At 44.6% G+C, this 25,049-nt stretch overlaps 2 protein-coding genes across 7 annotated transcripts in view; one reads left to right on the plus strand and one right to left on the minus strand.

Moving 5' to 3' along the window:
- Positions 1-25,049, minus strand: part of LOC120444956 (zinc finger CCCH domain-containing protein 18) — a 64,555-nt gene that overhangs the window by 34,152 nt on the left and 5,354 nt on the right. For 5 of the 6 annotated variants that reach the window (XM_039624968.2, XM_039624966.1, XM_039624967.1 and 2 more), the window contains exons 3-12: positions 23,447-25,047; positions 8,647-8,866; positions 8,324-8,583; positions 4,905-5,038; positions 4,553-4,837; positions 4,298-4,490; positions 3,492-3,616; positions 3,210-3,428; positions 2,540-2,681; positions 2,384-2,459 (exon numbers count right to left, since the gene is read on the minus strand). In XM_039624968.2, the coding sequence (XP_039480902.1) occupies positions 2,384-2,459; positions 2,540-2,681; positions 3,210-3,428; positions 3,492-3,616; positions 4,298-4,490; positions 4,553-4,837; positions 4,905-5,038; positions 8,324-8,583; positions 8,647-8,866; positions 23,447-25,036 (3,244 nt within the window). In that variant the 5' untranslated portion in view covers positions 25,037-25,047. Of the gene's footprint in view, positions 1-2,383; positions 2,460-2,539; positions 2,682-3,209; positions 3,429-3,491; positions 3,617-4,297; positions 4,491-4,552; positions 4,838-4,904; positions 5,039-8,323; positions 8,584-8,646; positions 8,867-11,221; positions 11,576-23,446; positions 25,048-25,049 lie in introns of those variants that run through there. The other variant, XM_039624969.2, reaches the window with a different exon arrangement.
- LOC120444959 (esterase B1) lies at positions 18,342-20,423 on the plus strand. Its single transcript, XM_039624975.2, has 3 exons — positions 18,342-18,463; positions 18,519-18,571; positions 18,654-20,423. Exons 2-3 carry the CDS (start codon positions 18,525-18,527, stop codon positions 20,305-20,307), a joined length of 1,701 nt encoding a protein of 566 aa, XP_039480909.1. The 5' UTR covers positions 18,342-18,463; positions 18,519-18,524; the 3' UTR covers positions 20,308-20,423.

The following is a 25,049-nucleotide window of genomic DNA, read 5'->3' on the forward strand; positions in this document are numbered from 1 at the left end:
GTCTCGTCCTGGCATTCGTGTCTGGAAAGTGTGGCAATAAAAAGGATAATGTAACTGTTATTCTACGCAAAACGGAAACGAAGGCGGGCAGTGGGGTTGGCTGTAGGATGGGTTGTGGTGTGCGGTGGCAAGTGCTTGAAATATTTTTGTGGCAAAGGTGGCAACTTGGGCAACAACAAGATGTGGCTAAAGTAAAAAGCACAACCAAAGGCGGCAGAAACAGCACTGTGTCCCGGAGTGGGTTTGCTGCTTCCAAGCTGGATCCTTGCTGAGTGACTGACTGAACAAGTTGCGGCGAGAAGGAAACCGGCTGTCAGTCAAACGGAGGAAGGGAAAACACAGGGGGGGGGGGGGGGGGAGAGGGGTTTGGTGGTTGGTAGGTGGGAAAACCCAACCCAATTTGGTGGGGTAAAAAACCATTCCGAGAGCGCACGAAACGTAACGAAACGAAACGAGACGAAAGGCAACGAAACGAGACGAGCCAAAGTGCCAAAGAGCGAAGCCGGAAAATTGTGTGGAAATTTGAGCTTCTTTTGAAATTGAGGCCGGAAATGACACCCACACAACCCACTGTGCAGAGCGAGACGGGCATAGAGAATGTGAGCGGGAGAGGGTGAGAGAGATTGGTGAGTGCGACGACGTCTGTTGTTGTGTTAAACAAAATGTTTGCGGGTGCAATAAGCGTAAATTCAGTGGTTTTATGTTTACTTATTCAACTCCCCAACCGCCCAGCCACCATGGGGCATAACTTCGTTTTATTGGCAACACAGGGGGGAGGGTGGGGGGTTGAATGGGGTTGTGGCTTCAAGTTCTCCCCTCTTTCCGGGCGGTAATATACTTTTTGCAAATCGATGCCAACTCCTTAAACGGTGTGTGCGGCGGTGGGGCGGCGATCCCCTGGGGAAACAGTGGACTACAGTGGGTGTGTGCATGGGGCGTAGGAAGCGTGTGGCATGTTGAATGGTCTTGAGTGTTTTCGTATGGTTGACAGGATAACACGGAGTAATTCAATTCGAAATACTTTATGCTGTTGCTTTTATTATTTGTGCTCGCTCTTTCGCTCGCTCAGTCAGTCGTTCGTTTTCCTTTTCGTCCTCGTGCTCCTTTTTCTTTGGGGGATTGCTGTTGTCGGAAGTGGCATTTGTAGGTGGTTTTCAGTGGGTGGTGGTTCGTGTTTCGTAGTTCAGTTGGTGGAAGAATGGTGTGGAATGGTGGGTGGGCTGCATAAAAATTCGTGTGCAATGTTATACACCCACAAACACACACACATACATTCAAATACACAAGGAGACCGTCTGTGAGCTTGTGGTTTCTCTCTGTTTATTTATTTTTATGATGTTTCCTTTTTGGCATTTTATTGAAGAAGTTTACCGACGCCATTGCTGCTGCATAAATAAGCGAGGAATGGGGGGTTTTGGGGGTTTGGGGGCGAAAGCACTCACTTCCACACACACACACACCCCAAGACCCAATGCAATTCATAAAAAATCAATATTTATTACAACAGCTAGTACATGGAAACCTCCTTCCTTGTGGTCCCAGCTTGTTATTGGGCATTTAATCAGTTGATTTCTTATTCAGCTTGAAGTTTCCTCTCCATTCGAATTGGGGAAATGCAATTAGAGAGGCTTTTGCACAGATTTTTCCGAGTGTGCGGTGCGGTACTCATGTGGGATTAAGGACACTCGAGTGCCAGTGGCGTTATATGATACATATGTATATACCGAAAAATTGAATTTAGGCAAAAGACAAATGTGTATGAATGCACAATGGACATGCTTGAAAAATGTGATTTCCTTTGAGTAAGAAAAATGTTTCGGTTTTTTTTCAAATATCCCCTCAAATCACATCAGCATAAAAGAGTTAAAAACCAAAAATGTAAACTTCTTAACAAGATTTATTTGGGTATTAACTTGTGTTGGTGGAGGTGACAAAGAAACGGAAAAGCGGCATTTTTATAAATTCCACATAAGGTGCTTTGATATGCCAACGCTAAGTCTGGCTTGCATATGCAAAATACTGTGAAATCAGTTAAAATGCAAAAGCAGAAAGGCATAACACAGATTCCCCACAAATGCTCAATTCTTTTTGAGTACAAATGTAAATTGCAAATAATCTCCGAACCCGGCAAATGCCCTAACCACTGACCACCCAAACCATTGACCAAGTCGGGGCTCAGGCTATTATTGGACCGTCCGAGCAAAGCGGCCAACGCCGAACACTCAAAGTTAAGTGAAACCAATTGAAATTTATTGACGCGAATTGGGTTTCACTTGAACCTGCTAACCCCGGGGCGCTGGCTTGCCGTTTCGCATTACCAGAATAGAGACGGAATCGGGGCGAAATCGGATCGGCTTCCCCCGCCGAAAGAGGAGTCACTTACCTTCTTTTGACTTGTCGTACTGCTTGGGCGATGTGGTCTTCTTTCCTGGCACGGGCCTCAAGGCATTGTTGATGTGCTGTAGGGGCGACAATTGGCACATGGACAGGGGTCAGATTGCATTGTATCTGGAGCTACTGGAATACACAAAATACTCACAATGCGATCGGTGCGCTCGCCGCAGGGCAAGCGGGCCACTGCGGACTCGGGACTGTCCTCCGGCGGAGGCGGTTGGGGCACCCAGTTGTAGGCCCGCCTGGATATGGGCACTCCAAAGCGATCGTGCTGCGAGGCTTGTTGTCTGTAAAGAATACATTAATTATTACGATAAGCATCTAACAAATGCGAGTTTGTTTTCACTTTCATGACGAATGTGACGTTTATGAGAACTTTTTATTGTAGTGCTAAAAGCGGTGAACCGTCAGTGATGCAAACCAGTATTCATCCAAACAGAACTGCTTCTACCTGCCATAAACATGAATCTTAAACTGATTAAATGTACCTCAGCAATACGCAGAGCCAATTAACAAAGAAGGAAGTCTAATAAAATAGAATAGATACCATTTTCTTGACTTAAAATAATATGAACTTAATTTCCCTGAATAGCTATACAATTTTATAAAATCTATTTCGTTTCTTGTAAAGAATCTAGAAAAGGAACTACCTGTCTGTCAAATTGAATGTAAATTCAATTTTCTACAGGCTAATGAAACTATTCCACTGGTTTGCTTTCCTGTATAAGTACCAAGTAAAGTATCTGGTACAAGATACTAGATTTATCTTTTTTATAAGTTAAAAGTGAAGCGTAGCTTTCTGTTCAGTTCCACACCTTAAGCTCTCGTAGCAATCTAGGCAGACGACCGCGTATTCCCCGTTTTCCAGCAGAAGGCCATCATCGCTCTTCTGGTGCTTCACAAAGGGAAACTCGTTGACGGGTAACGCCCGAACTCTTTTCCGGTAAGTCGTAATGCCGCACAGGTGACAGTTGTAGTCGTGCCAATTGTATTTACGATCCGCTGGGTTCACGCTGGGACTTTGAGCCTCATACCTGCAAGAAGGTAGATCACATTAATGACCATTTCAATATTTGATATAAAGTCTGGGAACTTACTTTCGCCATTGATTCAACATGGAATGGTAACAAAAGGTGCAAACCAACGCGGAATTGTTTCTTAACTGCTCCGCATTGGGAAGTGAATTGTGTTTGAGCAACAGTGGGAAATACGGACGCGAACCCTAAAGAAAATAAAGATAGTAAAGGTTACACATATGTTAGAACAAATATCATAGGTATAATGAATATTCAAAACTAAGTTTGTTTGCAAATGCTAACTCTTTCTTGGAACTATAAGAGCTATTGATACTTCACGCTTTTGTTCCACTGGCCTGTTGATATCTGATTGACACCTAAAGAAACTAAAACATATCTCGATTTTGGTTAATCTGCTAATCATTGCTCGCCGCAACATATATCGTTTGTATATCTATAACTATGAACGCTATCTAATACCAATTGCACTAATATGCAGTAATATTCATAGAAAATGGGAAAACGGCTTTACTTATCAGCAAATTACATGTTTGGTAAGAGATTACAATGCACACAAAAAAGCGTGAATACAATGAGGCTTAAATTAAGTGGCCACTTAACACACTGAACACAAACACAAATGAAGCATTAGTAACGCAGCTAGTGTCCATTGCTTTACATTGCAAACTCATGTGATTTATGGAAATCAAGTTAGCACAGCCTCTAGCCATTTCAATAACTTTGTACACTTAGTACATGAATCTTTACACCAGTATGTATGTCTATCTTATATCATTCCCACTTGTACTTATATTATTAAGTGGAACGCTCGTGAAGGATCCTTCTGAACTATCTAATATCTCTATTGCCCTGCTCGATGACGGTACCTCTTTACTGGCATAGAGCACTCTGGCTAACGTGAGGTCCGAGTGCAGCCCGCAGAGATAGCAGTAGATGGAGGTGCTGGCAGGCGTCGAGGATGATATGGATGGTGTGGAGGGCGGAGTGTTGATACTGATGGCGCCGTGGCGAGATCCGTTTGGTGAACTGGAGGTCAGCATGGGGGAAGGAATGTTGTATCTGCAAGTGGATAACACCAGTTAGAAATGTTTACAATAATGCATGGAAATAATATGGATAACCTTCTGTGCTCTAGGGGAACGCGTTCCGCATCCATGGTCTCCCACTGGCTGGCCAAGTAATCCTTGCAGTCCTTGCAGGCTAGCACGCGATTGCTGTTAAGTTCGTGGTTGTTGTTATTGTTATTATTGTTGTTGTTATTGGTATTATTATTATTATTGTTGTTGCTGGTTACGGCGTTGGCCTTGAGACAGGGAAAGTGCATGGCGTGGGAGTTCATGTGCTCGGCACTGGTGGAGAGCCAATCCATTTTGTTTGAGGGGCACAGCACTTTGCAAATGGAGCAACTGCAAGAAGAAAGCGTGTCATTAGATATATGGATGTAGGAGTATTGATAATATTAGATTTACTTACGGATACTGGCCGTGTCCATTTTCGATGGCTCCTTGGCTGGAACTCGGCGAATTGGGACGCGAATCGCTGCGACGAATTTGTTTGAGGTCGCGTGCCGTGTTTGAGTTCGAATTGTTCGAGTTCGTCTCGTAGGGCTATCAATAATGGAATGAAAATGAAAACATACAGATTTTAGAAGCTATTTGTGTGTTCGTTCTAAGAATATCACGCACACGCTCTTCTCGTACTCAGCGAATGCCAGGCCAGCTGCCTTGTCGTCGTTCCCCAAAGACTAACTTCCACCCTATCTAATCAGCTAGCGAGCGTGGAAAAAAGACCAACCAAATTTTATTAAATATTTTATACAATTGATTTGCTATTCAAGGAGTAGGCACTCGACTATGACTGGCGATCGACTGGTTTTGCTTTTGGCTTTTGCCGTTCAATACCGATTCGATCCAGTTCGAACCGTGTGGGTATCACTTATCTCCCTTGGTTTTGCGACTTATATTTTGAGGGCGAGAGCGAGTACCGCTCCAAAACCAAAAGCTCCTTATCGCAGTTCGTTTAGGGCTAATTAGATGATTTCGTGTTACAACCGCTGATATCAATCATTACTGCAGTTCAAAGTTGAAGCCAGCTGAATGTTAACTATTGCTTTTGTTTATTTGTTTAATTATACCGAACATGACTTGGCACCAATTAGTTGATGTATGTCAACAATATCCATATTTGAATACAATTTGCTTTTCAAAAGGCCCTCAAGTAACAGAGGAATTCTTTTCTAATCTTTAAAAATTATGTGTTCGTGATCACTTGAATCAATTGTGGGTAGAACTGCAAACAAAGGAGCTAAATCTATTCGTAAAATCAAGCTTGATTGTTTTACCACCGACGAACTGATTATACGGAACTTTTTTTATTTGGACATTCGGCATTTATCAGCATTTATTGATATTTACTACTCCAGAAAGTTGAATGACTCGGCTTAGCGAGACGGCCGTTGTTTGATTAATACATTTACAACCTTTAAAATGTGCTATCTGGGGAAGGACGAGGAATGATAGTCAGCAGATATGGATCCGATCCTACTTCTCTCTAGTGTGTTGCCAAGCCAAACATTTGCAATTCAAAGCCCAGAGACCGTAATGCAAATAGTGCGGAGTGGTGGAGTCGGAGTCGCATGAAAATGAAAAATGGAAATCAACAAATAAGACAATACATATGTAAACAATTTGGAACGAATTGTTTAAATATTGAGTTACTGTTGGCATTGTTTTTATTGTCGCTGGCGTATTGATAAACATTTGCATTTATCTATATTTAATTTCGTATTTTGTGCTTCAGTTTACTGTTCCTTTATGCAAGAAAACGCGTTTCGAAAACCCTGCTCGATTGTGCAATGACCTGAATAAACCCAGAATAACGCGAGCTTTCGTATATGATGTGTACACTGTACACGCATGTTGTATTTGTATAGCCACAGATATGGAAAATAGAGCGAATGGCAGACACCTGTTCAAAGATAAATTATTGGGCTGGAAATTTTCCCTTTTTTCCGAACCACATGCTTAGCAACCAGATGACTACTGTTTAATCAAAGCCGAAACACATGACACATGAAGAAACATTTCGCATTTAGCAATTGCTTAGAAACACAGAGATCATTTCGTGTATTCAAGTCAATCAACTCTGTCAAGGCTGCAGACATGCCTGAATTCTCAAAGAATTAGGTATAATGTAGAAGCTTTTGACTCTATGCTGTTTGGCAAATATAAATAATGACTAGGGGCCACACAGGAAGCAATCTAAGAAAACTAAAATCAGCAAAACGAAACAGTAAATCAAGCAGAAAAAACTAAAAGACAAATTAAGCTATACAAATAGTCAACAGACACTGGCAGATTAAACAAAAGTATTTCACTATACACGATCGTATAAAACAAACATAAATCCCAGAATAAACGCATGCGAATATGAGGAGTGAATTCGAAGAAGATGGTAATAATTTATGAGCTAGGCGACGACAAGTCTTTCAATTGTCTACGGCGAAAAGCTCAAAGATTTCAAATTAGAATTTGGGGGGGCAAAAAACCAAAAAACAAAAAAGCCAAAAAAAAAAAAATGAAGAATGCGACAACAGAACTAAAAGCAAAATAAACAAAACTAAAGGCGCTTCGAGAGCAACAAGAAGAACAACAGGCGGCTATAAATAAAAAGCGTTTAAGTAGAATTAAGCAAAAAGCAGACAAGTAAACCGGTTCGAGGCAGATGCCTTAAGCTGACACAAAAAAAAACCGACTCTGACTCGACCAAGTTTACCCAGTTTTTATTGCCCCCGCATATGTGCTGTCTTGTTTAGACGATAATTTCGTTTGGGTCCCTCCTCCTCCTTCTCTGCTACACTCGCACTTGCTCCACATTTGTTTGCTCTTCTCGGGAGGAGGAGCAGGAGGAGGAGCAGCAGGAGGAGGAGGAGGAGGAGGATGAGGCACATGCACGGTTGCCGTGGGCAATGAACAGGGGTCCCGGCTATCTAATCTGGGCATTTGTTGACTCAAATTGGCCAGCATGCTGACGATCGAATCCATTTTAGACTTAGAGCTCCCAAAAGGGGGGTGGCAGGGGGAGAGAACAGAACACTCCCGAGGCTGATAAGCCTTGCCTATCCGACGGCCTTCTGGCTACAAATGAATTACTCAACAATTCCAGGTCGTGAACCATCCTCCAGCCAACCGTCTATCTGTCGACTGTGTATGCCCACTCCCAGACGCCTGGCACTTTAATGGGTCCCGGATCAGCTGGGTTATCGCATACCGCTGAGGGGGCAAGTGAGTGCCGGCTAATCGCTGGAAATGTGAGCATGGTTATCGCTGCTGCGGGTGCCACTGCTACTGACCCAGGCGATCCCATCCAATCCCATCCCATCCTATCCGATTCGATCCTCTCAGTCTCTCCCACCAGTTTGCTGTAATAAGTGCAATCATTGTTATTCCTACATATATTGGTACACCATAACTATTATCTCCCGCGCACTCTCTAGTAAATTTCCATGTTTGCGCACTTAACCGATACTCTGTGAGCACACGCACACGCACATGCATATGCATATAAAATGGTTTATTTATAATGCAGGCAAATGAGAATCTCACTCGAGTAAAGCTCACAAATTGTTATTGACAATCTATTCATTCAACTGCGTCATCTATGAAATAACCGATTCTTCTCAAGCAAACCAGGAAGAATTAGTTTCAGAAGAGACCATTTCCTATTACAACCAATACGAACGGGTTTCTTTCCAGATACAATACAATGTGCCGTACTATTCTTGATGGATTTTTGTTAATTGTCATGATGAACAAATTTCTTCTAGCTCAGCAACTATGTACTTGAAGTGAAACAACTACTATCGTACTGGCAGTTATCGGCGAATTCCTTACCCTAAATCGCACATTACTCATGGAGTCCGAGTTGGCCAGCGATTTCTCGGATGGCGAGTTGCGACCCCCGAATTGAGCTCCACTATTGCCGGTTATTGCTCCACTGGTACTGTACATGGCCGAGTTCGATTCCAGCGAGTGGCCAGCACTGGGCGAACCTGCACCCAGTGCGGAGTGGGTGCTGGACGTAGCTGGAGGTGGACCGCCCTCCGCCAAGCCGGAGTGCTTCTCGTTGCAGGCGGAGCAGACCTGGACCATGCCTAAAAAGCCAAGAGATGATTGCCTTAGTTGAGATGGACACAGCTGGTACTCAACGCACTTACCTTGCGGGCTAATTGGACTAGCGTTCTTGTACACCTTCATGGTCTTGATGAATGGATAATAGGGCTCCCTTTCGGCATTTGGACAGCAGTAGACGAGACGCAGTTGCGAGGAGGGCGTGTCCGTGCCACAGGTGTAGCAAACGAAAGTGGTTCTTTCGGCCACGGGCGTGGAGCGTTTTCGCAGCTGATACGATCGCTCCGACTCCGGTTTATGAGATGCCTGAAATGGTAGTGAAAACAAGATGGTGTTAGTCATGGGCTGAAGCAGAATCAAAAGACCTTAACCGAAAATTGACAGATTCATTTAGCAGAGCTGTGAAAGCAGCCACATCGGAGGTGTGAAATACACAAATATGGTTCTATTTAAAATCGATTAACAAAGCTGGCAATTTTAGCAGGCAACTGCTAAATCCTATTCATAGTGACGACCTTTACGCCAAGTGAATAATGCAATGCAACAAATTGGCAAAACCGAAAATTATCCCGCAAGCGCGTGGCAATAATTGACTAAATTTAAGTTTCCAAGCACTTCAAAACAGCAAGACGTCTTTGGATGCTCATAAATGTTCAACATGCTGACATAGAAACGACATTGATAGATTAAATTTAAGTTGATTGATGGATTGAAACGCATGAATAAAACATTTCGTGATGCAACCGGCAGCGAGCATTTAATAAAAGAGCTTAACACAATTGGAAGATTTTCAGATTCGTTGGATTCTTTGGGTTTAGCAATAGAATTATTTCAAGAATCTCGAGGATTATCCCTGACCCAAAATGTTTCTCTATGAACGAAAAGTTATGTGTCACTTTAGACATTTAGACATTACATATGTCTGTATAAGCATGAAACATTTTTAAAATTTGAGTAATTAGTATTATCAGTTTTGGCACGGTGCTGTCATAAGCAGACGTGCGTTACGCATACGCCCTGTCAGCCCACGGGAATGCGCAGCTATACGTCATCTGTGTTTATGCAAATTAATTTACGCACGTGAAAACGGAAACGCGCCCCCAAAAAAATATAACATAAACCGTCAAAGGGAATGATGAGCTCCATATTACGTATACGACAGAGTGGCTGCTCTCGTTTCATTTGAGTAACTTTATGCATTTTTTTTAACAGTGCCGGCTAATCTGTTTTTTTAAACCGCCCGAATTTATGTATCTTTGCATCTAGTTCGTCTTGTGTATCTGGGCAGCTGTCCACTCAGATTAGAAAAAAACGAAAAAAACGGCGAGCCTGGGGTCAGACATTCATATATTTTATTAGGCACTAAGTAAATTTAATTGTTTGTTTACTTTCCGTATTTCATTGTGTCAGATTCTCTGACATTGATAGGCGCGCATTTTGATTGCACAACGGGCACAGCATGGGTAACTTCCAGATACAAAAGTATCCATACCTACAGTGAGCACAGTACATATACATATTTTCGAGTGTATTTGTATCTGTATCTGTATCTGCTTCCATTTCGTTTGTTTGCTTTGTCATGCGGCTCTCGCATACACATATCACATCAATCTGGACAGTGCCATGTCATCTATATTTATTGATCCAATGGCTCGGTGGCGTCTCCACTTCCCCCTTCCCCTTCTCCACCCCCTACTTCTCCTTGCAGCCCCCCTCCCCCTGGGCGACCACTTACAAGCCGACGTCTGACAGTTGGCTTTGTGGAGGAACAAGTTCGTCATTCGTTTTTATAGATGTTCTTTCTGCTGTTCATTTTTTATGTCCGCTTTCCATGCTCCCTCGTTGACTTCACTTCTAGTCTGCAGAACCCCCCCATAAATCCAAACAAAAACAAAAAACAGAAAAAAAAAACTCTTTTAGACCCCATTTTTGTTTGTTTTTGCTTTTCACGCTGTTGATAAGCATTTCGAAATGGGGGTCATGACCGTTTAATAACTTTTTATGGGCAACTTTTTTCCGTTCTTTCATAACTTCTGTGGCGTTTGTTCTGTTAATTATAAAACAAAGTGGGAGGAAATCTGGATTGCGGTCGGCAACATTTCTGTTTGATGTACAAAAAAGTTGTTCACAACTTTTCAGCCACTTTTTCAGCTGAAATATGTATATATAAGTAGTTCCCCCGGAGTCAGTAACTTTTACTAATTAATGGACTTGTTTCCTTCTCTGAGGATTATAAAACACTCAGAATTGTGTCAGCTTAAGTTTTTTTATCTTTATGGTTTATTATTAATTGTTTGTTTAGTCTATAATTTGGGTCAATATTGATTGATTGCACGGGCATATTGAATACCCCGAAGAACGCTTTCTATAATGCGCGATTGACACTGTTATCTATAAGATAGAAGCGCAATTATCAACGATAGCAATAACTTTCGATTGTGTTTTGTACGAGCTGGTTATCGATTTTTGTAGGTCACATCCGGCAGTTTTTCAAATTAACACTAACTGAACATCATAAAACTACAATAGCATTCATCATTCACACAATTTGAGGTCATCATATGACTTTCGCTAAACTATTATTATTGAGTTGAAGCAGAAATATCGAATAAATCGATAACTTGTCATGGATCATCGATTGTGCAACCATTGCCATGTTACCTTTTCGCTTTGCTGATCTTTAAGTATGAGATATGTCTTTAGTTTCTTGTAATCCTTCCAGCCATTCGTATCCTTTGGCTTGAAAATGACTGGCGTGTTGCTGCTATTGCTGTTTTCATTGCTGTTTGTTGTACTATTGTTACTGCCGTTGCTCTCGGCCACCAACATGGTCAGGTTTTGAGCCATTTTGAGCTGGGAGGGGAAATCACTTGGTCACTGAGCACTCAAATACTTTAAGTTTTTTTTGTTCCACAAATGTGGATCATTTTTTCACAGCATTTCAATTGCTCAATTGTATTCAATTGAGATTGAATGAATCACTTCATGTGTTTGGTGTTGCGTTGTGTTGTGTTTTCTCTGGCAGATTAATTAGAGATTTCACGGCATCTGAGTGTGTGTGTGCGGCACCTTAATTACAACACGATACAAATTAAATTTAATTGAAACCGATATAAACGTTCTCGCTCTCCTTCTGTTTATGTTTGCTGTGTGCACTTGGGCGTGGATAAAACGCGAACGCGACGACGGATGACGCTCGCCATGATAATGATCACAATGCTCATAATGATGATGGTGATGGGGATGGTGATGGTGATGAGCATGATAATGATGCATCCGTATCCGTTCCCGGGGTGCTGCGAAATTCCACAAACACATGCGATTAAGAGGTAACTAATTATGCATTACATGCAACATGCCAGGCCTAATGGAGGCGCAACACTGGCGTACATTAAACCGCACAGCACATGATCATTGCTTTTTAGTTCCACTTTTAATGAAGTTAGTTTTTTATCAAAACTCGCCTTTTGCTTGCTCATAGAACAACTGATTTTATCCACTCTTATAGTTGGACTAAATTAAACATAAGTGACTCAATGATTTACGATTAGTAGTATGTATTATGCCAATGAGCTATCTGTTCGAATACTTTTTTCTCTGCATACTCAGTAAACAGCACCTGTTGCTTCCCAAAAATGCAGCCACACAAATGCTCCACACGTTGGGAATGGGAATGAGTATCGCGTGAACCTTTCGACTGCCCACTCCCCGCCCCCCCTGGCAATCAATTGGAGCTCGTGCGAAAGGCGTGGCAGTTGATAACCATAACAACAGAATGTTTGGGGGGAAAAGTGTGGAAACTACGCTGCACAAGTTGGCTAATAAGCTTCGCACTCGAGCGAAAGTAAACGCAAAGCATGGGGCAGTGCGAAAGGTTGAGGGATTTCCCCAATAGTTAACAAACTTTAGATTGAGTTTTGAGTTAAACATTCTACGCTACCCAGTGACTTTCGTTAACAACAAGTAAAAAAGTAACTAGCAAACTAATTATAAGTACCTAAATGAAATACATATATTATTACAGCTTATCGTTTAAGCGCAGTACTCGTGCTGACTATGATTACCATTAGTTATAAAGCATAGGAAATGCATACAAAAAGACTGCGGGTAATGAATCAATTATATCGAAAACCTAATTGACTTCAGTGTGAGGTGAGAAAATCGATGAAATCCAAGTATTTAATGTGCCTATTTAACATGAGCTAGTTAGTTGAGATAGGCATCTGAACTCCAAACAAACCGATTGATTGGATTGTCCGTAAACAGAAGTCAATTGTGAGTGTGAGTGGCGTTGTGAGGCAATTGCGAATTGGTAACGGGAGTGAGCCGCTTGGCCTTGGCTAAAACAAAGCAACACAAAACCTAACAAAACATAACAACACCGAAACTAAAGCCCCAACTCGCAGTCGAGCCACGCCCACCCAAGTGGGTCAATGTGGGAGGACAAGGACAAGCAGTAAACTGTTTAGTGTGTGCGTGTTTGGTGTGTGGTGTGGTGTGTGTGTGTGTGGCAAGGGCGGCGCCAGAGGGGGCGTGCCAATTATTTTTTGACCCACTTAAGTGCCCATGTGCGTGATAAAAGCAGCGAGTTGATATTGTTGTTATAGTTGCGACTGTGACTGCTTTCGGGCGATATAAATCAACATTCGCACGCAAATAAATCACATTAAATAACCGATAAAAAGAAATACACGGCCAGCAATCTTTTGCTTTCCGGCAAAGGAAAAATGTGGCAAAAGTATGTCCATATGTGCATAAGTATAAGTAAGTACATATGTACATATATTGTAGACACAATCTAGAAAGGGGGCTTGCGCATGGAACGTTGGCTTTATTTTTAGAACGGTACACGCAAACAAACACACACGCGGAAAACGGCAGAAAAAAATGCGCGTGTTTAAAGCGCCCAAAGTGAAACGGTAGTTGGTGTTCTTGACTCGCGCCGCCTCACTTGCTTAAGTCATCTACTTCTACTTCTTCGTGTACTTGTACTTGTACTTGTACTTCAACTCGCGGCACACAGATACGCACGCACACAGGCGCAGGTCTAATGGCGCTGCCACCGCGATGACAGGTTAAGATACACTGCATAATGGCCAAAAAAAACTTGACCCGCTGGGTCCTAGAGATGGGATTTCCCCAAGTTTCAAAAACTTCAAATAATAAGTCATACACCATAGTGTTATCTGATCTAATTTCGAATTAAAATCACAACTTTCTATGATAAGCAAACGAAAGGCGAGAGTGATAAACTTTGTTCAACTAAGGATACAAATTGCTAGACAGTTTGATTTGCAGTGGAATTGTTTAACACATTTATTTTGAACTTCTTATTTTCTCATTTGTTAATATTATAAGAAATTGGCCACATTGGTGTCGCATTTAAATCCATTCGCTTGGTAATTCCTGCATTTCCATTCATTTGCAACAGTGCCACTTGTAACGGCATGCCGAGTGCACAGCTTTAACTGCTTGAAATTGAATTAATTGCGCGCTTTATTAGTTCCCGCATGGAAATCATTGAACTGCCTGGCGGCAATTCGATTATCGAATACACTGAGCCAAACTGCGCTGACTCATCGACGAGTTGAAAGCACGCGCGCATCTCCAGCGACTGACACCTTTAAGTTAACCCTTGAAGATGATAGCCGGCGATTAACTAACTGGAAAAGGGCACAAAGTTGCTCGTTATGTTTGCTGTTTTTTTTTTTTTTTTTGTTATTTGTTTTTTGTTTTATTTTTCAGCAGACGCGGCGTCGTTAAGTTGCTGGTTATACATTTTCTTTTCACTTCATTTGGGAAAACCAGTTTTTGGGGCACTGCCACCGTTGCCGGCAGTGGCGAGCACAGACATTGAACTTTTGTTTGCTTTTATTATTAATACACTCATTTGGCTCCTGCTACTTGCTGTTGTTGTTTTCGTTGTTGTTGCTGTCACACTTTATATTGTGCATTTATCAATTTCGATTTGGCACACATACTGGCGTTCTTATTGATAACAACCACACACACACACACACAAATGTACATTTACATATATATATATATTTAATTCGAGCAATAAACAATTGCGAATTGAGATTGAAAATCGCGCGACGATGGAACGGTATAATGATGCCAGCGACGGCCGACGACGACGACTGAAAAGAGCGACTGCGGCGGCAAGAACGGATCGAGCGCCCGCTGCCGGCGTCGACGCTGCCAGCGACGCCAGCTGCGACGGCGGCGGCGGCGACGACGGCGAGTTTGCTGATAGAGTGGAGCCCTGCGACGCATTGTTGTTGTTGCTGCTGCTGCTGCTGCCCTCGTTCGTTTGTTCTTGTGCCCGCAAGAAAAACAAAGCAAAAGGCAAAAAGCAAAAGGCAAAGGAAGCAGCAGCAGCAGTAAGGCAGCTAAAACAAATGCAAACAAACAAAACAAGCGGCGCAGTCGCAGCGACGTCGACGGCGGCTTCGTGGGGAGCTCACACTCACACACTCGCACACACAGACACTGAGTCGCACTCAAAATAAACACGCTTACACCCACACATACACACACACACACGAGCACACAGAGCCACGAATCGAAAAGCCAAAATGGAGCGACGAAATGAAGTGAACCACATATTCGCATTCGCATTCAACTGGAGCGTCGATTTGGGGAGACGAAAGCCGCAAAGAGCCAAGAAAGCTAAAGAGCTGAGACTGTTGGGTAATCAGTCAGTTGGAGGCAGGAACTAGTGGTTAACTAGGAACTAACTGAACTGAAGCCACTAGTAAGTAACTAAGTACGCCAAGTAGCTAGCTGCTAGTTCGTTAATCAGTCAGTTTGACGGATGAATTTAGATGGATAATTAGTAAGTTTGCTTAGCACATAAACTGGTTTGCCACACACACACTAACTGGTTAGTTAATCAGTGGTGTTATCTTAAGTCAACTCAGGCGCTAATCAGTTAGTTATACCAAATTTCCATAAAATCATAAAACGCTGCTATCAATTTAAAAGTAAGTTCACATGTTAATTCCACTTCCTAGCACTTTTACCCATACTATTAAGTAATAATTACATTTAAGGTTCTGGCCCCAAAAAGTATGCAACGATTTGTGCACAGTACATTTTCAAATCGGAAAACTTGTAATAAATATTGAAAACTGTAGAAAAACTAACTCAATTTACCGGAAACAATTTGAGCAGAATTAAATATATTTCCGAAGGTTCTGCGAGTGCACAATAATTTATTTAATTTATCCCACAATTTGCTAATATTTTGTGTACAATGTTTACACTGCACGCCTGAAATACCAAATTTGGCGAGCAAAAAAAATCAATTAAAACAGTAAACAAATTATTTATAATAATGCCTTATTGAAACAACACAGTATAGCAGAAGGCATACTTATTTCCATGTGAATCAAGTTTGATTCATACGAAAAGAGTGTAGAGCATTGGAAACTTTATTTATTTAGTGCACTCGACTTGACAAACAAAATTGATTGATTTTGTTTTGGTTTTCGGATTTAGGCGCACATACTTTTCTAATTGAATTGAATTCCAATTTGACCCCACAGCAGCAGCACTTTGAATTAAGTTTTATTGCCTCGAATTCCTTCGATGACGGCAGCCATGAAAAATCGAGGCGAAAAGCCCGTGAAATCAAGTAAAAAGCGAGTGTTTGGCAAAAAAAAAAGAAAAATGCCAAAAACGGGGAAAAACAGAAGCACAAAAACAAAAAGTGATGAGGAAAAACAGTGGCAAAAAGAGAAGTGGGACAAGGCGAGGGGCAATGGGTCGGCGGTTGGAGGTCGGGGGTAGGAGGTCAGAGGTCGGGGGTCGTCACCTCTGGCAAGTAGGCGCTGCCAACTTCATGTAAACACTGCCGTAAAGAGGAGGAGGCGATGAAGATGCAGCGAAAGAGGGGACGCCGTGGAGGAGGGACTGAAGCAGACGCAAGCACTTGGAGGTCGTCATGCCAAGAGCGAATAACTCGTGGATGGAGTGCACACAGAGCTACAGTGCAACGTCCGTAGCATGAACGCAAGTCAAAGCAACATAGTTTACTTTGCATACAACATGAAAGATAAGTATAAAGTATGATATTGTACTTTTAGCGAAACCAAGTCTCATAGATATTGTATTGCATCTGAGTTCTAGCTAGTGGGTGCCCACTGTAGATGGATATAGACAAATGCGTAGCCTGTTTGCAATTGCAATGGCGCCGAGCTGAAAAGCGGAGCAAATAAGAAAACAGCAACACAGCCAAACAAACGCTCTCCAACATAGATTGCAATGTTTATTTATTTAGTCGATGGCAACACCAACAGTGCAGCACGAGTTTGCACAATGTGGGTACTTTGGGGGCAGGAATGCAGTGAGTGTGGGGCATGCACTCAGACACACTCAGGCAACCAATAATCCACCTGGCAACAGGAGAAGCGGAAACAATGTAGGCGAAATAGCCAACGAAATTGAATTGGGCCCAAAAGGGCTTGAATTATTCAAGTTAAGATTTAATGCAGAGACAGAAGGCGTAAAGGCTTTAATTAAGGTCTCTAAAGTCGCTGAGCCAATGCTTAGTACATATTTTGGAATTAAGGGCCATAGGCAGATGCAGCATTTAGAACACGATCCTAAACGCATCTTAAGTGATAACAAAAGTTAAGTAAACGCACACACACTTGACGCAAACGCAAACAAACAAAAGGAAAACATACAAAAGGGCAAAAGGAAAGAAAAGGAAGGCAAGGGAGTTGGAGCCAAATTAAATGTTAGTTCAGAGCAGACGAAGTGTGAAATAATCACATTAACTAATGCACAAACAACAAGAGAGGCCAGCCAGCCAACCAAGGCGACCAGACAGGCTAAAGCCGCAGGAGACTCTTCTACGGAATGGCGAGTCCCGTTGCCAGGGAAACCACCCACTCCAACCACACCAGCCACTCTACCCACTCCACCCACTCTGGCCACCTTTCACCCAACCACCCACTCAGCCTCTTAAGTCATCAGCATCATCAGCATCATCACCATCGTCATCGTTGTTTGGCGCAAATGGAAAGAGTGAATTGCCTCGGCAAAATCAACTTAAATGCAAAGGCAGCAACTCCAAGGAGCCTTTAAATGCCTCATTAATGACAGCCACGTTTTCGTTGCTCCATCAAATATTCCGTGGAATTTGCAACATCTATTTAAGTTACTTTTTCGGTTAAACAGTATGCACATGCGGTAATCTATATACAATGAGCTCGAAATACTCAAAGCCTAAATCTAGAAGATACTTAAATCAATAATCCAAGCATTAAAATAAATATTAACTTTACAGCATACTTTAACATACTTTTCATTCTAAGTGGTTTAATAAGAACTTTATATATAAATTACTTAGATCCTTAACTTGTGCCCCATTAACTTAGATACAATTTCAATTAGGCAGGTTCCCTAAACCCATCTTTTATTAATCTCCCCATTAACCTTGCCAGTATCCCCAGTAATGATACTTCTGTTTAACTGCACATTTTAATCTCCACCTGGCAGTGTTTACCAAAAATGTGTGATTTCAGCCTCATCTACCACTCGAATCTTATCGCTTCCAGCACCCAAATATCGCTGTGTTCGAACTGAATTAGGGATTCGGTGCTCCATCGAATATGGCTGATCCGCATATGGACAGCGCATATGCACGACCCACTCACTGAGTGGGGCAGTGGTGCTGGGGTGCTGTGGGGCTGGGTGGCTCCAGAACAGCGGTAATTATTATGGTCGCCCCACTGGCCCCCACTTGAGGGCGCGGCTATGGGACTATCTAAACAATTTTATCATCAACTGGAGCAGCGAGAAGCGTTTTCAGTCTCTGTCTGGCGTTCGAGCGCGTTGGAAGTGTCAGAGAGGATTTGTGGATTTGTGGATTTGCGGCCAAAGTAGATTGTAGTGCGTATACTTAATATTAATATAATACTTTAGTTAGTGTCACAGTTGAGATTAGGCAGCAATGGATTTGCGCGTGAGCTTCAGTGACAAGTTGAAACTGGGCGCCAAGTGAGTAGTGCAAAGTTCAGAAGCGTGCTGAACCGATGAGTCATCATGACTGCTCACTCTCTCTCTCTCTCTCGCTTTACAGGGTGATTGGCCATAAGGTGGTGCAGTACAAGCTGGCCACGGGTCACACCAAGGAGCTGGCCACCAAATATGGCCAGTTGAAGGGTCAGCAGCGCCGGACAGTCTACGATGGCGAGCCGTACTACTCCTTCGAGGGCATTCCCTTTGCCCAGCCGCCGGTGGGTGAGCTGCGCTTCCGTGCACCACAGCCGCCAAGCTCGTGGCAGGGAGTCCGGGATTGCACCTATGCCCGGGAGAAGCCCATGCAGAGGAACTCCATAACCACCGCTGCCGAAGGATCCGAGGATTGCCTGTACCTCAATGTCTATGCCAAGAGGCTGGACTCCCCGAAACCACTGCCCGTCATGGTCTGGATCTTCGGTGGAGGCTTCCAGGTGGGCGCAGCCTCGCGGGAACTCTATGGACCCGATTACTTTATGAAGCACGATGTCCTGCTGGTGACCATCAACTATCGCGTGGGCGCCCTGGGCTTCCTGAGTCTGAAGGACAAGGCGCTCAGGATACCGGGAAATGCGGGTCTGAAGGATCAGATCCAGGCACTGCGTTGGGTCAAGGAGAACATAGCCAGTTTCAATGGCGATCCCGAGAACATAACCGTATTCGGCGAATCGGCTGGCGGCGCATCCACGCACATCCTCATGCAAACGGAGCAGGCCAGAGGACTCTTCCATCGCGCCATCGTGCAATCCGGTTCGGCATTGTGCGCCTGGGCCACGCAACCGGATCGCAAGTGGCCACAGAGATTGGGCAAGGAACTGGGCTATGCCGGCGATTTGGAGAGCGAGAAGGAACTGCTGGAGTTCTTCCAGCAGATCCCAGCCAGCAAGTTGGCCCAGTACTGCAATGAGATCGTGACGCAGGAGGAGCAGCGCGACTACGAGATCCTGGCCTTTGCCCCGGTTATCGAGCCATATGTTGGCGAGGATTGTGTGATCCCCAAGTCGCAGCAGGAGCAGCTGTCCAGCGCCTGGGGCAATTCCATTCCACTGATCATTGGCGGCACCTCGTTCGAAGGACTCTTTTCGTATCGCACCACCTTGGATGATCCGCTCCATATGCTGAGTGCCTTCGAGGCCATAATACCCAAACAGGTTCGCGATGCCATCGACAAGGATGAGCTGGCGGAGATGGTGCGCAGGCTGAAGAAGTCCTACTTCGACGATCCCGACCGGGCCAGCATGGAGCTCTACGAGTGCCTCCACATGCTGAGCATCAAGAACTTCTGGCACGACATCCATCGCACCTTGCTCGCCCGTCTGTCCTATGCCAGCAACTTGCCAACGTATCTGTATCGCTTCGATATGGATTCGTCACACTTCAATCACTATCGCATCTTGAACTGCGGCAAGAAGGTGCGGGGTGTGTGCCACGCGGATGACCTTTCCTACTTGTTCTATGGCGTACTCTCCAGTAAGCTGGACAAGAATTCGGCCGAGTACCGCACCATTGAACGACTGGTGGGCATGTGGACATCATTCGCCAGCACCGGCGATCCCAACTGCGAGATTATCTCACCGGTTAAGTGGGATCCACTGCGTCCGGGTGGCGTGGAACACTGCCTCAACATCGCCGATGGCCTGGAGTTCATTGCGCTGCCGGAGAGCAAACAGTTTGTGGTGTGGGATAGCTTCTATACCAGGGAAAGCCTCTACTAAGGAGGTTATATCTATCTATAAGCTTTATATACTTTTTGGTTTGCATCTCTGAAACTTCAGGAGTCTCTTAAGCATTTACTTGCCTAATAAATACTTTTGAATTTATTCGAATTTAATCAGCATCTGATATAATTTGCTTAAAGCGCCGAGCATTTGTTTTCCCAAAAATTATGACACAAGAATTGACCCATAAAAATAAGCCCACACCACACAGTTATTTGCTTAATTTATGCTCATGCATTTTATTTCCTTTTTATGACCACGCTTTTCGTTTCGGAATTGATTTCGCAGCCAGTTTTATCTGGATCTAGTGTCTGGGTCGTGTTTGCGTTTGCGTTTTCTTTTCTTTTATTGACTTTTGGGCAAAATGCCAGGAAATTCTTCGGTTTGGGAGCCAAGCGAATTCCGCAGGTCATTGTTGTCAATCTTATGATTCGTTCTCCTTTGCGGTGCTGTTCTATTTTTTCAGCCCATTTACGAGCTCATAAATTTATGAAATGTTTAAATAACAATTAAATTTTCAAGGAATTTCGCCACTTTTTATGGGCATTCGCAGGAACTGAAAACCTTAGTGTGAGCATTTTCGAATGCCAAGAACATACATAATATTTTCTATATAAATCTATATATTTGTTTCAATCAAACGGAAATGAAACTTCCCTGTTGATATAATTAGCTTGAAATAAATGTTGATTTCCAAACGAATTTTAAGGAGTTGAACCCATTCGCATAGGCCCGTGTGCATTTTCCGATTCTAGAGGGTATCGGAATCGATTTGTTTATACAATTGTTTATAGCTTATCTAGATATAGTTTATGGCTTTGGTTTATTTCGGTGCTGGCAGCGAGCCAGACCAACGGATCGATTGAAATTTTCTTATTTCGTTCATTATTTGATTTTGTTTGGCTGCGCTGGCCGTGCTTTAAATACATTTTGAGCATAAATATTTAAATTGCTTTTCGCACTTTTCGCTGAATGGCAAATGTGGTGGGTGGAAGGGAGGTTAGGAAAATGGGGGGGGAGGTGCGGAAAATATGCGTAGGCTCGTTTTGGTGCGGCTTGCATTTCTGGCACCCAGCCAACGGAGAGTTTCCATGGTTTACTGGGTTAAATTTAATTAATTTGTCTCGTCGCCCCGACCCAGCGCCACTATGATTTTCCCAGTTTGATTATTTATTCATCCGGCATTTCCCTGAATAGGCTGGACACAGTGGACACTGGACAGTGGACAGTGTACAGTGGACACACCTCTCACGCTCCATTCCGCATTGCAGCATTTGCCATTTTATTTGCCTTTATTTATTTATTTATTGTTTCGTGGGCATTCAGTTTTTTTCCCTTCGCTTATTTTCGCTTGGGCCTTACTTTTTCCAGCGAAATTTACACAATTCCAATTAATGGCATTTAATTATTTATCCGGCATTTTACACATCGCATTTCCCCGCTTCTCCCCCCCAAAGGCGGCAGCGTCTCGCCTCACCAGCTGTGAATTTTGCATTTTTATGGCATGTTGCAAATTTCAGCTCGGCTTCGAATTTAAAATTCAAATTGTTTTGCTTTCGTGCCGAGGACAGGCGGTTGCGGTGGGTGGCGATGGGTGGTGATGGGTGGGTAATTGTGGGTGGTGGGGTTATGGAGCTGTGGGCACTCAGACTTAACAAATTAATTTCCATTTGTGGGTTCGGTTGCGTGGTGTTTTCAGAAGTGGTGGCAACCGCATTACATCAAATGAAGTTACTTGAGATATATTATTAAAAAACTGAATTACCAAATCAATCGAAACCAATACTTAAATGAAGTATCGCCTTCAATGAATGCGCATCGTGAATCACTCGACAAACGCTAAGCACACTGACACCAACTTTCGTGCCCCAATCTCCGCGAGCACCAATGCTCCACCGAGCACTATCATCAATGAGCGAAACCAGGGCGATGTCTCAAATTTATAAATACATTTTCGCATTCAGAAATAAAATCGAAAGACAAATAAATAAAAGAGAAAAAGGGAGAAAAAACAAGAGGCGACAGCGAAATAAAACGAAAGAAGCGAAATAATCGCGGAAAGCTATTAAAATTTAATCAGAAACACAAGCGACCCTGCGGTCAAAATTCCCACAACATTCGCCGCCTTTACGAGCGCCGTCCGCTCCCCCGTGTGATCCCAACGACCCCAAATCCCCGAACCCCCGAACCCCCCAACCCGCAACCCGCTGGTGGGGACTGTCCGAGGATGAAGATAATGCCCCCTTGCTCTATGGAGCATATATACGCATATATGTATATGCGAGTGGAGGCTGCGACGACGACGACGACGACGACCCCACTGATTAATCGTTCGCACAGTGGAGAGCCTTACAGTCCCGGGTCAATCTGCATGGCGCCAACTTCATCATGATCATCGTTATGGCCACCACCATCATCCCCATCCTCATCTCCATCCACATCCCCATCCCCATTCCCAATGGATGGCGTGGCCATATTTTTGTTTATTTTGATTCGTGCGACGCGAAAAACTGCTCTCGTAAATTTGTTTCGCCTCTTGTATTTCATTTCCTTTATTTTTTTTTCGTATTTTGTTGCCAATGTTTGGTTTTGCTTTTGCATTTCCACTTCCACTTCCTTTCTACGCAGCTACCACCCAAAAGCATTTTTATTGAATTCCATTATTTATGCCAGAGCGAACAATATTGAAATTTTCACCAAATATTTTGCAAAGCTCTGGCATGCACATACGTATTTGCCAGCATCCATAAACATTTCTATTTGCATATTCAAACATTTCATGGAAAATATACGAATATTTTGGGGGCCAATCTGATGGAATGAGTTGCTTGTCCACAGGACTTTAGTTTAACCTTTTGGTTGAAAGCTTATGAGGCATAAATGTTTCGCTGTTAACTCGAAAAGTGTGAAAACTAAGCAGAGTTTAGATGATTTTCCAATCTGCATTTAGCTGTCATGCATCTCAAGTTAACAAGCAACACTTCTTCAATCCCTTAACTCGACTTCCATTGCCAGCCAATTCAAGGCGATATATCAATGGGATATGGATATGGGTGCCCGCTGGCGACACCGGATGAATCCGCTCCATATGCATGTATGCCAATGAGAAAGTCATGTATTTGCATTGCAAACTCACCTGGTGGACGTGCCACTGCTGCATGAGGTCCTCGTAGCAGGGCAGACAGGCCTGGATCATGCCGCGTGGATCCTTGGGGCGCGAACGTGCCGGACGCGGATGCTGCTCGTTGAAGAGGGGGAAGTAGGGCACAGAGGGTCCGGGTCTGCCCGTTTCGCGGGGCTTCACTGTGCTCAGCTCGATGAGGCTGCCACGGCGCTGCTCATCGCCGCACACGTAGCACACCTCGGTGATGGAGTTCTTGTCCGGCATGGACAGGTCCAGGATGCCCACCTCCGCTGGCGGTTGACTTGGCTGCGCGACGGATGCAGTGCTGCCAGCATGCCGCGGTGCTGGCGGAGCACTGGAATTGGACGAGTTGCGCAGATCCAGCACGGTGGCATTATCATCTTCGAGCGCCGACGGAGCACGTGGTCCCAGTGGACCGTTGCCAGGTGAAGGCAGCGCACCATAGGGATTGCCCTTGTAGTGGGCCGACTCCGCTGCTCCGCCGGCAGCGTTCACCTGCTGCTGCAGCAAGTGATAGGCAGCCGTCTGCTGCTGCAGCTGCTGGTACTGGGCGGGATGATAGGGCGCCTGTCCTTGGTAGCCAGTGGGCGGTGCCGGGCTCAGCTTGAACTTCTGCTGCGCATAGCCGGCGGATTTCATGGCCGGCGGTTCGCTGGGCGGTCGCGATATGGGCGAGGCCACGGGCATGTCCCGCGACTGCGGCCTGCTCAGGTATCTGTTGTGGTTGCTCGACGGCGTCGAATTCCTGGGATAGTACTCCGCACCACCAACACCACCAGCACCACCAACGCCACCGCCACCGGCAGCACTGGGATTTGGCGAGGGTGAGGCATTCCTGGAGGTACTGTGTTGATGGTGTGACTGCTGCTGCGGCGAGTAGTGGCGTGCCAGGGCGTAGGGATCTCCATGCCCCTCCACCAGGCCATTCTGGGTGAGATGCTCGGCACTCAGGCCGAGTACCTGAGCGGCATACTCGCTCTGTGTGGCCACATCGGCACCTATGTACCCCTTGCCGTCCACCCGCTTCATGTGGTAGATGCGCTGCAGCAGTGGCTTCTTCTGCCGCTCATAGGCATCCCACTGCTCGTTCAACGAGCGAAAGCAGAGCATGCAGGCCCACACGTACTCCTGGCCCGGTGCCACGCCAGCCACTCCATTCGGCGGCTCATGACGCTCCAGAAATGGGAAATACGACTCCGAAGGACGCTCGGCATTGTGGCGAATCCTCAGGGGCTGCGGCTCAAAGCTGCCATGTCCGCCGCACACAAAACATATGGTCATGGCCACATGATGGTTATCGGGCGGTGCCGAGGCTCTGCCCGTCGACTTGGCGCCCGTATGGTAATGCTGGGCGGGATGCGGCTGATAGCCAAAGTGGTACTGCTCGCCCGGCGTCCGGCTGTTCCGATGGGCGGCTGCTCCGGGCGAGGGCATCAGCTCCATGGGCGGATAGGGCTGCTTGGTGGCTTGGAGTGTACCAGGCGCCGAGGCCGGAGAGCTTGGATTCGGCGTGGTTGCTGGCTCGGATTGCTGGCTGCCACCGCGAAGTTCATTTTTGATGTACGCCTTCGCCTTTTCCATAGTATAAGCAGCT

Source organism: Drosophila santomea, chromosome 2R, assembly GCF_016746245.2.
Source record: "Drosophila santomea strain STO CAGO 1482 chromosome 2R, Prin_Dsan_1.1, whole genome shotgun sequence".
Taxonomy (NCBI): domain Eukaryota; kingdom Metazoa; phylum Arthropoda; class Insecta; order Diptera; family Drosophilidae; genus Drosophila; species Drosophila santomea.

Bases quoted from the DNA above. Each gene is read 5' to 3' on its own strand.
- LOC120444959 (XM_039624975.2), top strand. From the start codon at position 18,525: ATGGATTTGCGCGTGAGCTTCAGTGACAAGTTGAAACTGGGCGCCAA. The intron at 18,572-18,653 runs GTGAGTAGTGCA...CTCGCTTTACAG, and splicing joins AAGTTGAAACTGGGCGCCAA to GGTGATTGGCCATAAGGTGG.